General features: G+C 58.4%; 1 protein-coding gene across 11 annotated transcripts in view; it reads right to left on the reverse strand.

Annotated features, from left to right (window-relative positions):
- Nucleotides 1-15,067, reverse strand: part of PKD1L1 (polycystin 1 like 1, transient receptor potential channel interacting) — a 133,259-nt gene that overhangs the window by 77,634 nt on the left and 40,558 nt on the right. For 10 of the 11 annotated variants that reach the window (XM_045494233.1, XM_045494238.1, XM_045494235.1 and 7 more), the window contains 8 exons: nt 14,681-14,887; nt 10,954-11,135; nt 8,421-8,642; nt 6,208-6,368; nt 4,612-4,947; nt 4,334-4,399; nt 2,666-2,842; nt 1,431-1,508 (listed from right to left, as the gene is read on the reverse strand). In XM_045494233.1, coding sequence (XP_045350189.1) covers nt 1,431-1,508; nt 2,666-2,842; nt 4,334-4,399; nt 4,612-4,947; nt 6,208-6,368; nt 8,421-8,642; nt 10,954-11,135; nt 14,681-14,887 — 1,429 coding nt within the window. The remainder of the gene's footprint in view (nt 1-1,430; nt 1,509-2,665; nt 2,843-4,333; nt 4,400-4,611; nt 4,948-6,207; nt 6,369-8,420; nt 8,643-10,953; nt 11,136-14,680; nt 14,888-15,067) is intronic. The other variant, XM_045494234.1, reaches the window with a different exon arrangement.

Genomic DNA, 15,067 nt, shown 5'->3' on the forward strand with positions numbered 1-15,067 from the left:
ATAAACCATCATCCTAACAGCAGGTGCCGCACTGGAGATAACCTCGTTTACCATCCCGCTCCAGGGTCACGTGGACCGTGGAAGTCAGCTGGGGGCCACAGCCCGGCCTGGTGTGGGCGGGAGCCCAGGGGCCAGCGTGGCTGCCGGGGCGGCACAGCGAGGTGAGCCGGGACGAGCTGGGCCTCTTGCACAGAGGCCGAGTCTCTTCCCCCAAGAAGGAGTGTGACCCACCTGTGAAAATGGCCCTAAGGCTCGTCATTTGGACAAATGTCAGCAGCAAAGGGAGGGAGGGCTAGCCAATGGTTGGCTCTGTGGTATTTGGGAAAACACAGGGAAATGCTTCTCTTGTACCAAACACAGGCACCTGGGGTTTAGTCTCTGAACGCCCATGGAAGGGGCGGGACGACCTTTGCAACGATGTCAACAGATACAGGGGGAATGAGAATGAACCCCAGGGACCCTGCCGGCCCTACCAAGGGGTCTCACAGGGAAGTCAGCCTCATGCTACACGCCCAGGAGAAAGGAAGCCAATGCAGAATACAACACTGGAAACGCACCAGGGTGTCCACGAGCCCAAAAGTGTGGGTACCGACCCAAACCCATCCGTACGTGTAAACCGTCAGAACCTCTGTGCTTCTTCTATGGAACTAAAGATCTCTAGGGGCGCCTGGGAGGCTCAGTCGGTTGAGCGTCGGACTCTTGATCTCCGCTCAGGTTGGGATCTCACAGGTCGTGAATTTACAGCTTGTGAGTTTGAGCCCCACATTGGGCTCTATGCTGACAGTGCTGGGCCTGCTTGGGATCCTCTCTCCCCCTCTCCCTCTGCTCCTCCCCCATTTGCACGTGCTCTCTCTCAAAATAAATAAATTTCAAAAAAAACCCACAACAACTTTCTAGAAATGGGGCAGAATGTCCAAAAATGACCCCAAAGTCAGATGTCAGATTGAGTCACGGGAAGGCCAGAAGGGACACGGAACAGGACGCGGGGTAAATATGTCATGTATTCAACAAACGGTGTCCACAGAACAACAGAAATGCTACCTCGTTGGGTTTTAAATATGTGGAGGAGTTATCGACCAGTTTGCAGGGAAAGAACCAGCTAATGCACTTGTCTTGGACAAAATAAAATAAATACATATGTAGTTTTCTGTGTGTGTGTGTGTGTGTGTGTGTGTGTGTGTGTGTGTGTGTTTAAGGCAAACACCTCAGCCTTTACTGTGACCTAAACACCCACCTGATCCCTTAAGGATCATAAACACACAAGGAGGCAACAATGAGCAGTGAGTGACTGTGGGGATGGAGGGAGGGTCAGGACACCCGGGACAAGAGCTCGGGAGACTCTGAAGTGGCTGAAATTTCCAGAAAAAACATGAATGTAATGAAACCCCTCATCATCCCCCCGACCGGGTCCAGCTGACAGCGTAACATACCCACAGAGGCTTGCAGGACGTAGGTCTTCCCAGGGCTCAGTGCGAATGGCTTGATTGTCACAGTCTGTCCCGTGATACCTGCGGAGAAGGGGCACATGGAAGCCGTCACGGGAAAGCTCTGAAGGCAGGGGAGCGGGCAGACACCCTGCACCTCCATAGGCAGGGGTGCAGCGGGCTCCTCCCTGCAATGCCCCCAGATGCTCATCACCCGCCCTCTTTACGGAGCTGAAATCTCTCCTCCGGCGTCCCCTGCCCGATAGCAGTGACCCTGAGTGGGGGTGCTGGGGGTGGGCCCAGGGTCACACTAGGCTCCGAGGGAGAGACGACGCTGGTGAGAGCTCACTCTGCACCGGTAGCATTAGGTCCAGTCTCCAAGCCGGCTAGTTTGCACATTCAGTCTGTCTGTGAGGGGTGATGAAGAAATTTCAAAGCAGGGGGACCTGGGGGGCTCCATCGGTTAAGCGTCCGACTCCTGATTTCCACTCAGGCCATTAGTTCTCAGTTTGTGAGATGGAGTCCCGTGTCTCTGCTGCCCTCCTCTCTCTGCCCCTCCCCTGCCCTCTCTCTCTGTCCTTCCCCTGTCCTCTCTCTCTCTCCAAAATAAATAAATAAATAAATAAATAAATAAATAAATAAATAAATATTTAAAAAAGAAGATATTTCAAAGTGATTTTTGTATCTTGCAGAAACCCTGTGAACCATTTCTGAAACCTGGATGTGACCGCTGCCCCCTGGGGACCGGGTCCCTTCCCTGGGAGGCAGGGGCTGACTCTGAAGGTGGGAGGGTCCCAAAATACAGGCTGGCGGTCTCCACAGGGAACCATGGTGGGGGGCGGGGGGAGAGGGGAGGAGGCAGCCGTGTGACAACAGTGGGGTAGACATGGCCCCAGGCTTCCCCACAAGAGGCCTCAAGCCAGCACCGAGTGGAGCCAGTGTGTCACGGAGCGGGGCCACCATGCCCACTCCGTGGGGTGATCGTCCTCCCCGTGGAGGTCGTGGCCTCGGCCTGGCACAGGCTGTTCCATGTGCAGACAGGGCTCCTGGGGCTACAGAGGCCAAGTCTGCCTGTAAATGGGGCCCCGTCTGCTATCCCCAGAGGGACACATACAAGGAGAAAAGGCACAATGACCCCAAGTACTTCTGTGTGGAAAGGAAATGTGGCAGAAGAAAGGGGCTGGCGAGCAAACCCTTCTGGACCAGCTGCCAATTCCCATTTGTGTAGACACGCGCCGTACCGGAGGCAGTGTAGCCGTGGAAGAGTGTGCGGCCCACCGGGGACTTGGGCCAGTCAACCATGAGAGGGGGCCCGGCAGCGGCTGTAGGGGGCAAGGGGCCCAGCAGGTTGTCCCCGTCGCCACGGCCCCTGTCAGCACTGGAACTCGGATCTGATCCTGGGAGGCTGGGGTTGGGCCCTGGGAAGACAAGCCGACATGGTAAGGGACAGGCAGTAATGACAGTCTGACGGCTTTCATCAGTGCCCATTCTGCTGTGCATCCTCCTGAATGACGTGGGTTCGTGCTGCGATGGCACGTTCTGTCCCTTCCACCCGCCTCTCGCGTTCAGCAGACCCTCTGCGCACCAGGCCGGGTGCTGGACTGGGGCAGAGCCACTAACCAGAGCGACAGGGGCCCTGCCTCCTGGAGCTGCCCCGGGCAGGTCAGGGCGCAGGAGGACCCTGCCCCCCTACTCCCCTGCCCCCCTCAGTACTGTAAGGCCCCGAGGCAAGGAGACAATGCAGGGCCTGGGAGGGAGGAATGGGAGGGAGGAGTCAGAGGAATGAGAGGGGCCCCTCCGAGAAGGGGCTGTGTTACAGCTGCTGGGCCATGGTCCCGGAGGGCCCGGGTGGGCAAGGCACAGACAGAGACTGAGTAAACACTCCTGGAAGGCTGGCAATGTGGCTGGAGGGGGTGACAAAGGGAAAGGCAGGGAAATGAGGCAGAAAGTACCAGGGTGCTCTGGTGGGAGGCCCAGCATGTGGCGGGAAGACATTGAGGACTGGTGGGGGGAGGAGGGGCTATGCTGTGGCCCTGAGAGGTCTCCAGCTGTGTCACACGGTGAATGAGGGCAGGCGGCAGGGATGGAGGAAAAGAAAGAGCAAGGGCTTCCGCGTGGTCCAGGTGCCTGGGGTGGTGGGACACAGACACGTCGTCCACTGACCGTCCGGCCGTCCTGCCCACAGACACGTCGTCCCCTGACCGTCCGGCCGTCCTGCCCACAGACACGTCCTCCAATGACCGTCCGGCCATCCTGCCCACAGATGACCAATCCTCCAGTGACCGTGCATCTCTCCATCTGAGAACATACTCACTCTGTGCCGGTGTGCCAGGCACTGTGATCGTCTGGCACACGGGTTTGCGCTTGCCAGGGAAGCTCCCCTGAAGAGCTAGACTAGAGCAGGACACACAAGGAGACAGCCGCGAGCACCTCGCGCACCTGCTTCAGGCGCAGTGAAGGGTCTGCTGGGCTGTCACAGGAGCGGGGGTGATACAAGGTAAGAAAGTGGGACCGACCCCGGAGGAAGGGAACGGAGGCTGACCGGAAAGGAGGAAGCGCTCCAAGATGACAACTCGGGAAGGCGCAAAGGGAGGTGTTTTCAGCAGATGACGCTCTGGGGACTGAGGTGTGGGACAGGGCAGTACCCCCGACGGGCCTGGGGCTTTTGGAAGCGCAGGGAGCCTGAAGAGAAGTAGGTGAGCTGGAAATAAGGATTTGGGGGAGACGGTGCCATGCAGAGGAATCTGGGCTTTTTCCTTCTTGGTCTCTGGGAGCTCTTGGTGGTCGTGATGCCATGGGGCGGGGGGCAATTCTCGATTTCAGAGGTTAGACCTGAGGGGACACAGGGACCCGAGGAGGGGACACAGGGACCCAAGGAGCCCCAGAAAGAGGGAGAAGCACGGACTCACAGTCAGCGGGCTGTCTCCCTCTGGACAGCTCTGCTTCTTGGATATTGCCGTAATAGGCTTCAAAATCTACACGAGAGGAGAAAACCCTAACGTGTCATTTAAAGCCATAAGACTCACCTGAAATTAATACCCAACCTCCTGACGCAGCATGTGGGCAGCCCCAGTGTGTTTCTAGAGTCCACATCCTGTCCTTGCGGGTGTCACCGCGTCACCACCACAGCGGAGGAGACAGTGGAGTATGGGCCCAGTCCCGAATACGAGGGGACTGTGGCACTTACCAGAGGGGGAAGGGGACAGGCCCTGGGAGGGTGAACTTCCTCCAGGGGAGCTGGGTCCTGGAGAGCCCTGGTCCTGGGGAGTCACTCCCGGGGCCGCAGCGTCACCCGTGGCGGGGACCCAGTGTCGGCTGACCGTGGGCCCTGAGGAGGGTTTCCCCGCGGCTGAAAGGCCGGGCTGGCCCCGGGTCTGTGGCGACGGCTCCTGTGAGAACGGCGCTCCCGTTGTGTGGCACTCCGGCCAGCTTGGCTCCGTGGAAGGTGGACTAGACCCTGGTGGCCTGGAAGCGGCCCCCAGCCCAGCAGAGCCCAGCAGCCCCACCGTCCTACAAAAGGGAACTTGAACAAACACGGGACAGTGTCAGAAATCTGGAGCAGAAAAGCTATGCGGTTCAAGGTTTACAGACTACATCACGTGCTGTTGTAACAGACCTGATGCAAATCTGAAAAGGACACGTATGAGAAAATTCGCGGAGCCTGGTTTTCACCGGAGGCAGGCAGTCCAGCCCCTGAGAAGCAGACGCATGGAAGCAGGCCACCAACTTGTCCACGTGTCCCCCTCGGGGCCCCGCCTGGCACGGGTCGTCTACGCATGTTCGAGACAATGCGGCCACGTGGACTCTCTCCCGACCCTCGCTCACCTGTCAGCGTCTCGGGTCACAGTTGTAACAAGTGCTAGGATAACTTACGAGAAAGGACGAACGCCAAACAAAGAAAAATTTCTGAAGACGTGAAAGACGATGTGTCACGGTGGCCAGCTTTTAAGTGCTGCCGTGACACAGCAAGATTCTGTGACAACAAAGACGAGGGATAATCCCTGGCTCTGCTGCAAGATCAACTACTGGGGTCTGTGCCCCAGGTTCCTCTAGTGTGTTCCCCATGGGCTTTGCCTCAGAAACGCTCAACTATCTCGGGGTGTGGGAACGGCTCCGCTGTGAAGAAGTACACATTGCCCGAGTCTCCGTGTCCCTCCAGCTGTGAGGGCAGCCGGGCTCCGAGCTCCGTGTAGGGAAGCTGCGTGCGGCCCCACCAAACGGATCCAAAAGAAGTTAGGTGTGGGTCTCTGAGGGCTTGGCACAAGCTTCTGTCATAGGAACAGCCGCACGCAGCTCAGAAATAAAAGCCCTTCTGTTTGCCATTCGCCACCATCTCTCTGATCACAGACACCACCGGTGGGAACCCATGTCCCTTGTGGTTCAAACCCAGCGGCCACGGCACCCGCAGGCCACCTCCCACCCCAGAGTGGGCATGTTCTCCCGGGATCCCACGTACCCTCACCACCATCCTGGCAGCGCCCGGACCCACCTTCCCCACCCAAGAGAGCCAGGTCTTGGAGAAGCCCCTCTGGGCACGGGGAGCAGAGCTGGGGCGAGACCTGGCCCCAAGGACGGCGGGACCTGGGAGGGACGGGGGCAAGGCATCCCCAAGGGCATGCCAAGGGATCCCCAAGGCATCCCCAAGGGAGAGGGGCTGGGGGACATGGTCAGCGACAGGCAGGACCAGGGACGCCGGCCCAGACGAGGCAGTCTGCACGCCGTTAGTGATCTGTGAATCCCCGCGTCCTGCCCCGCTTAACACACGAAGGGGCAGCGACCTCACCTTCCACACTAGTCCCATCTGTTGCGTTGACCAGGAAGAGGTCCCAGGAGTAGGACAGCCCGGACACTTGGCCACAGACTTCGCACTCAGCCTGAAGACAAAGTTCCTCGTTCCAGTTAACAAAGACGTCTCTAAAGTTGACCCAGGAGATGTGGATGAATCTGTGACGTGCAGACCGGGTTGGAGGTTTTAGGGATAGGACTGGGTGCTTCTGTGGTCTCGTTCAGCCACGTTAAGAGAGTGTCTGTGTCACGGCCAATGTGACTGAGCACCTCTGGGGTGGCTGAACCCTCACCCAGCTCCACCCACGTGGGCCAGATCCCAGGAGGCAAACACACTGAGCTCAGAGAGGGTGTGTGATTCCTCCAGGTCACACTGCTCAGGACAGAGCCAGGACGGCGCTCTGGCCACTCTCTCCGCAGGAGGGACGCCCCCTGAGCGTTCTCTTCACCTTGGGGCTCCGCCCCCAGTGGCTGAGGACATTCTGCATTCTCACACGGCCTCGGGTGCTCCAGGGGACACTGCATCCATGCCCTTAGCCTTGCTCCCTGCAGTCTGCTGGGCCCCACACGTGAAACCCCACCCAATCTCTCAGGCCTGCAGCCCCGCGGCCCCCGAATTCCTTCCCCAGGCTCCTTTGCTGACCAGCACTCGCCAACACATGCCCTGAGGAACGCAGTTCCTTAGGCGGTATGGGTGGTCAGGGTTTGCCGCCACGGGCCTGATTCGACGGGTTTCTGTCCTGCGGGACTCGGGGGCCTCAGCAGGCCAAGGTAGAGAGACCCCCCACCAACCTCCCCGAGCATGTGTGCGGTGCAGGTGTTCCCCCCGTGTCAGACCGCGGCCCCCCCAGCACAGGAGGTCCGGGTGGAGGGAAGCACAGCACACGGGGCCACGCAGGCTCCTTGAGGGGCCTCAGGCCGGGCTGTCCCTATGTGTGCACGTACGTGTGTCTGCGTGTAAGTGGTCACGCCTCTCTCCACGCACCACGTGCGCGTGCCTGTTGGGTAGGGACGGGCCAGATGCGGGAGGCCCGTCTGGCCCCAGACCTCGCAGAGACAGGGTCCACAGGGGCCCAGATAATGCCTGACAGGACTGATAGACATCCACCTTTAGAACATGGTGAGTATCTTCAAATAAATTCTTTATCTTATGAGTGGCAGAATTATATGGTACATTGTATTTTTTCAAAAAGGGCCTAATTTATTAGTATAATTATTTAAATGATGGCCCAAGGCTTGTAGCCCTGTACTGGCATTCCTTCACTTAAAAAAAATTTTTTTTTAAGTAGGCGGGCTTGAACTCATGACCCAGAGATCAAGAGTCACATGCTCCACTGACTGAGCCAGCAGGGCACCCCCATTCCTTCACCTTTAACACACACCATGACTCAAAACCGATGCAGGCAGTCTGGGTCTGTATGGACCTTGGAGAAGTGTCCACTCTGTCTGCTGAGACTTGTTTCTCATGGCTTCAAACCTGAACCCCTGGGGGGTGGTGGGGCTCCATCACGGTGGTCTGCCTGACCTTGGTACCACAGCTCATGTCCTCTCCTTTGCATTGGTCCCGCCAGGCATGGCCAATTTGCTTCCTCCTCCAGGAAGCCTTCCAGAACCAGCTACCCACACTTCTAACTACACGTGTTTTCAACATGACGACGGCAACTGCCTAGACCCATTGCAGGGTCCATGTACGGAAGCGGTCCCGCTCGCCTGAGTCCTTGCGGACGTCCCGCTTGCCCCCAGCCCGCTCCTCGGGACCTAGCTCCCCAGGGGAAGTCGGAAGCAGCGGCAGGGCACGCCAGCCTGCATGGTGCCGGCGCTGAGTGGGGCCCTCACTCAGGTGCTAGTCTGGCCTCTGTGGTCATAGTATTTCTCTGCTCCTTCCACCTGCACCGCCTCCACGCTGCCATCTGGCCCAGCTCGGCGACGCCTGGAAGGCCCTGGGCAGAGGCCCTGAGATGCCTTAGCCCCTTCCAGGCTTGGTCTCAGGCCCCAGACACAGGAGCCCTCCCGCTTGGAGCCCCCAGGTGCCAGCATGTGCCCAAAAGGCTCTGCCCTGGGGCCAGAGCGGATTCCCCCAGCCCTCCCTGGTCAGCCCCTTTCTCCTGTGGGCCTGGCTCCCGCACGTAGTGGCTCCCACACCCACAGGGCAGAGCACGGAAGGGTGCACCCCTTGGATCTGCAGTGCAGGGAGCACAGGACAGGACGCACCTGAGTGCCGAGTCGGGGCGAGGGGACAGGAACACCTGTGCCTCTGAAGAGTTCCGGCCGCCGCTGGACACCATCAGTGTCACGAGAAACTGGTCATAGTTGTCGCTCAGAGAGTCCGCAGGAAAGGAAAGGGTGGGAGCCCCGGCGTCCAGGCTGTGTGGAGAGGAGGCAGAGAAGCAGGGGTGCCCAGGGGCGCTGGCCGCGGTGCACTTCCAGTGATACCTGCGGGACACCACCGCGGGGCTGAATGCACCTGCTCTGGCCTGTCAGGTGACCACCCCAGGGTCACTCAGTGGGCTTTCCCGGGGCCCCAGGGGAGCAGCTGGGCAGAGAGCTGTGAGGTTGCGCTTACGCTCTGAGGCAGGGAGGGTGGGGGTGTCCAAAGCGGGAGCAGTACCGCCAGGTACCCACCCGGCTTCCTGGGCCAGGACATGAGCACCAGGCACGCTCAGTCCTCTGTACTTGCGACAGAGCAAGACAGCCCCAACCCCTGCCTGGGGCAGGTCCTGCCCGGGGGTGGGGCCCTGCCTGCAGGGACACATGGAGACAAGCAGCGCCCCCTAGGGAGGTGCTGGCCCTGCAGCCTCAGGGACACCCCCCCTCCGCAGCACCCCCAAATCTGCACTCCTGCTCATCCCTTCAAGGTCACTTCCCTCTCTTGGCTGCAGGTAAGCTGGACCCGGACACCTGTCCTAACCCTCCCTGTGTCCAGAGCCGGTCCAGCTCAGGCCCTTGTGGGAGCGACCCTCCCCAGGGCTCGGCGGGAACAATCCCCGTTCCCAGGGGGAGACTCAGCCCATCTCAGCAAACACACACACTGAGCCCTTGCTTCTAGGTGCTACGTGGGGCTGTTGGGAGGGCACAGCGTGACCAAGACCCCGCTGTCTCCTGAGGCCATGGTGCAGGAGGTACGCAGCCAGCTGTGTGCTTTGTCCAGAGTGTGTACACATCACCAGCAAGTCAAGGGGCCGCCTCTGGTCTCCGCCAAAGCCCACACTTGGATGCAGCAAGTGTCTACGCTGGTTATTCACGAATACTCACTGAGGCCCTGCTGGGCACCAGGCACAGGAGATATGCCAAACCGCAGCCCTGCCCTTCTGGAGGGACCGTTCCAGAGGGAACAGACTGCTGACAGTGACAGCCGGTGAGCGGATATCTGATGTCATGGGGACAAGGCACAGAGTCGGGATGGGACCGTCGTTGCTTCAGATGGGGCCCTCAGAAGCCCCCCGGGAATGTGGTGTCTGAGCGCAGACGGAAGGAAGTGGGGTGGGGACAGTCCAGGAGTCAGCTGAGGGAAGATGCGGGAGGCACCCCCACTGCCCCGGTGCTGAGGGCAGGCGGGGAGCACGGAGCAGGAAGAGGACTCGGGGGGCAGGTGGCCATAGGCCTGGGGCACGGGGAGTGCTCGGGCAGTGCTGCAGACTTTGGGGCAGGGCTTTGCGAGCTGCGTCCAGCTGCTCCGAGAAGCAGGGCCTGACGGTGGGCAGGGAACAGCCAGGCACCGGTGAGGACACCCCGTGGGAGGAAGCCGGACGCGGCCCTCGCAGTGGACGGGGCCAACGAGTCTTCCTGACAGACCGGCCACGAAGGGGGAGAAGAGCAGCTGAGGCCGCTGAAGGCTTCGGCCTCGATAACAGGAAGGGCCTTCCATCAGCAGACGGGAAGGCCGCAGAGGGCCCGACAGGCAAGGGCACAGCCAACCGGGAGTCCAACGGTGGTCTGGGTGGGAGCTGCATGGACGGTGTCCGTGGAGGGTGCAGCTCGGGGGGAGCGGGGTGTGGATGGTCTCCACATCAGGAAACTGGGTGAGGCCACCAGGGAAGGTGTGTGGACGGTCAAGGGCACCAGGCCTGAGCCGGGGCCTCTAACATTAAGAGATGCGCGAGACTCCGAGATCAAGCTCCCCGAACACCAAAGCAAGAACTTTAGTAACGAAATAACTTATTTGCTAAGGACGGACTGTTTGTGTGAGGTGTGAGCGGGGCCTCGGGAGAGGATTAGATCACGAAGGGGGGCAGGGGCCACGAAAAGACTGGCGCTCCTATAACATGGTCCCCAGGGAGCCCCGGACCCCTTCAACCCTGTGAGGACACAGTGAGGGCACCAGTTCCGAACGAGGAAGCAGGTCCCCCCTGGACACGGAGCCAGCTGGCACCCCGGTCCTGGCCTTCCAGCACCCAGAGGGGACAGAAGGAAACGTGTGGTTTATGGACAACGCAGGCCGGGGTGGTTTGTTACAGCAGCCGGAACGGATTGAGGCAGTATTTCAACTTCCATTTTCCAAAACACCAACTTACAAAGCTGCTCACGTGTTTAGTTCCACGCCTTCCCCAAATCCCTTACGTTACGATCCCGAGTGAAACGTCAGTTCAACTAACAAGAGTGGAGGCACTTAAGTTGTTTGAATGACGAGGCAGGATTTACGGCCACCTCTCCCAACGTTTCTGGGCCTGGGTTTGGAGAAGGCGATGGGTGGGGGGAGGGGGGGGGCTGTGCCCAGCCCAGATGGCCACACAGCCCCCTGGCTCACCTGAGAATGGCCCCAGGACTGTCTGGGTCATAGGACTGGGATCCCCTGAGGATGATGATGAACGAGGGGGCTCTGGAGATGAACAGGTGCGTGCCCTCGGAGATGACGCTCACGGGGGCCCGGGCTCGCACCTCCACCCCCACACGGTAGCTGCTGTGCACGACACTGCCTTCCACCTGAACCTGGAACACCGCCAACAAGGGGGCATCACCCGGGGGACTGGGCAGGACGACCTCCAGGGTGGACGCTCCTCTGACTCTGGAAGGAAACTGGGGCATCTAAATGCGCCGTTGGCTCCAACAGCGGCTCCCGAGCGCTGCACCGAGAGGGTCTGTTATTTCCAACCCCAGCCAGTCACCTTCGCCAGGCAAACAGCCTACTGTGTGCCCGGTGGAAGCAGAGTGGCTGAAGCCGGTGAGGATGGGAGCATTCGCTCACCGCATCTGGAGGGCACACGGAGCTGGGACTCCTAGGTCTGGGGACAGAGCAACACCGTCAGTAACATGGCCCCGTCTGCTCACAGTCCAGAAGCCAAACCTACTCCACAGACAGGGAGTCTGTCCGTCTGCCCGTGGTCTTGGACGGCACTGGCGACTTCCTTCAAACTACATTTCTACCCCCATGTGATCGATGCTCTTGAAGCAAATAAATGAACTTTGAGACAAATACTCTTCAACTCAAGAATATGGAACAGTTTATGAAGAAGGCATTTGCAAGGGTTCTTTTAGAAGTTTGATGCAACTTTAAAAACAAATAGAGCCTAACACCCGCTGCTCTTTTCACGGGTCCTGGCTGGGTCCTCCGTGACTTTCTCCAAAAACGTACCCACGGTCCCTGCTGGCGGTTCTCCCGAGAGCAGGCCTGAGGGCGATCCATCGTCTCTGATTACACTCCAATCTGCCTGCCCAGCTCCTCCCGCCCAAGAAGCCAACAGGAACGTCCAGAGACAGGGACGTGCAGGGTGGGGGAACCCGTCAGGACAGTGATGGCAGGAGGTCTGGACATCTGAGGGAGTGGCCTCCGATAATGAAGTGATGACACGAGCTTGGATTTCAGCAAAAGCATCTTCTCAAGTCGGGTTGCCACGACTCAGACAAAGACACATCCGTAGCCCACTCAACGCCAATGACACGGCTGATGAGTGAGTGTGTCAACCAGTGGAGCCATTGAGCTCCGAGACGTGGACCGCAACCTTGACCCTTCCCACGTGGGCAGGCGAGGGCACCTGTGACCCCACTGTCCGGATCTCGGGGAAAAGGGACTCTCAAGCGCTGGATGCATGAAGCTACCAGCACTGGGCCTCATCAATCATTTTGACGCCCATCTTTGTGCACCTTATCCAACGGCACACACTAGCTCAGAGCTGCAGGATGGAGAGGGAACCCATGGCCACACGGCCCTGTCCGCTTCTCTTTTTGCCAGGTCACAGAGCACGGACTCGTGACCTTACACAGTATGAACCAGCCTCTGCATGAATGACTGTTTCTAACCACACTGACAATGGTACTTGTAATCTGCAGGGTTCGGAGCCACACCACAGGGAGATGGGCATCCGTGCCAGGCCTCTCGGGCAGGGGGCCAGACCACCTGTCTTGGGAACTGTCCTCCACCCCATTCGTGCCCAGCTGGAACACGGGGTGGTTAGGCTGGTCACACAGTCCACACCATGACCGCACTGGGTCTGCTCTGGGCCACGTCTGTCCAGCTGAAATCTGCCCTTCTGGCAGTCACTCCCCAAGAACCTCAGTGACAAGGAGACCCCCAAGACTGGTCACAGAACAGGAACGCCTGCTTGGTATTGTCAATGTGATGACGGACAGTAAAGATTTTAAGCCACGTTAAACCAAGAAAAAATATAGACCATTTCAGGAACAAGTGATTTCGAGAATATAATGGGGGTGCCTTGGGTGGCTCAGTCGGTTGAGTTGACTTTGGCTCAGGTCATGATCTCATGGTTCAGTTCATGAGTTCGAGCCCCGCATCGGGCTCTGTGCTGACAGCTCAGAGCCTGCAGCCTGTTTCAGATTCTGTGTCTCCCTCTCTCTCTCTGCCCCCTCCCCTGCTTGTGCTCTGTCTCTCAAAAATAAACATCAAAAAAAAACATTAAAAAAATAAAATAATAACTGGGGCACCTGGGTGGCTCAGTCAGTTAAGCATCCCACTTTGGCTCAGGTCATGATCTCATGGCTCATGGGGTTAAGCCCCATATCAGGCTCTGTGCTGACAGCTCAGAGCCTGGAGCCTGCTTTGGATTTTGTGTCTCCCTCTCTCTCTGCCCTCCCCTACTTGTGCTCTGCCTCTCTCTCTCTCTCAAAAATAAACATTTAAAAACAGGGAGTGTTACTAATAAAACATTTCTACTATTTAAAAATTAACAGATCCTTATGATGCCTATTATAGACATACCAAACCTTGTCTCGTTTTCAGGCTCCTTCACCTGTTCCATTCCCAAAACACAAGGGCTGCCTGCTGGGGCTCCTCCCTCCTGCTCCTGTCCTCGCTGCTCAGAAAGTGTCCCAAATGGACACTCTGCTCTCCTGAGGGAAATGGGGAGCAGTCTCACTGTACTCCATGCACTCGGTCTTGACCTTTGCGTTTTCCATTTCACTTGTGCGAGTAATCACGAGGGTAGGTGACTGGCCGTAAACCCACCTGCAGTCACCTGTTCTGCCTTTCTGCCCATGGCCACTGTGCCATTTCAGCCTCCTGTTGCCTCTGAGTTCACCATTAGAGCACTCCAGAGTGATGGAACGTTCCAGAGAGTATTCAGTAGTGAAGTCCCATCATCAGTCTACTCCCAACTCTTCCCTAATTAATACTTCTGAAGTAAAGTATGGTTCCCACTCTGCTGCCTCTGACCTTTCCTGTGGCCTTCGTCTGCAACGGTGCTACTGTGGCCATCACCCGGCCCTTGGGGAGGGGTCCAGGGCATGGTGGGACGAGCACAGATGTGGCAAGGAAGCATCTGGAAACCCTGATCGTGGTGCAATGCTGCTGAGACACGCAAGCACATGTCACTGCTCCCAGTGTGTGTGCTGGTGTCCCCAGGGACCTGAGGGACCCACGCTGGTCCCCATGCATAAGACAGGCCCTCATGTCCCAGATGAAGGAACAAAGCCCCCTCCCTGTGGAGCTGGGGTGGCACCGGTGGTCTCCAGTCCAGCCTTTACACCTGCCAGGCAGACCCCAGACCCCTCACCAGGTCTATTCCCCACTTGCCCTGCCAGCCTGTGCCCCCTCGCGAGCCCTAGTCTCCTTCAGGCTCTTGGCCCCGGCTGCTGCCTCCCACGTCCTGTGCCCCATGAAGCCAACTCTCCTAGAAGAGACCACGACCTACTGTCACCATTTTTCTAGCCAAACGCAGCAAATGTCAGCACCAGCCTGGTCACCAGGGTGCCCTGGTGGCCCTGCTCTCTGACTAACATCTCCTCCCTTCCCAGGCAGCGGGCCCCTTGATGACACAAATACACCTTTAACATCCCGGGACTACCTCGGTGACATGGTCAAAGCAGGTGCACAGGAAGCTTTTGCTAAACAAATAAGGAGATTTTCACGATTACTCTGTCCGCATTTGGACATAAAATGTGTTAAAGGAATCAAGCACTTCTCGAGATCCCAGCCACACCTGTTGTGACAGCCCTCTTTTTCTTGGACAGAGCAGGCTGGGGTAACAGGGGCCGGGGTCCTGTTCAGAGGCTGGTGGAAAGCACGCTGGCCGGTCACCCACCTTGGCAAGCGCGGTGTAGTTCCCGGGCTGCAGGAAGTAGCCGGGGACGGTGAGGGTCTGCCCGTGAGTGCTGACAGCAGGGGGCAGGGGCACCCGTGCTCCCTCGGAGTTCCAGAAGGTCCAGGTGTAGGAGAGGCCTTGGGAGATGTCACAGAGGATCGCAGACTCGAACGTCACACCCAGGTTCACGGGCTGAGATCTCCATACCTGCGGGTTAAAGAGAAAAGGGTCTCGAAAGGTCCATTATGCCTGATGCCACAGAGAAGCATCAAAACTTACTCTCAACATCGGGCACCAGTGACCCTCTTGCATAATCACAGGGTGGGCCCCTTACAGCTGGAATACAAAACACTGAAACAAATACACATTCTTCCTGCAGACAAAATC

This window comes from Leopardus geoffroyi, chromosome A2 (assembly GCF_018350155.1).
Source record: "Leopardus geoffroyi isolate Oge1 chromosome A2, O.geoffroyi_Oge1_pat1.0, whole genome shotgun sequence".
NCBI classification, from domain to species: Eukaryota; Metazoa; Chordata; class Mammalia; order Carnivora; family Felidae; genus Leopardus; species Leopardus geoffroyi.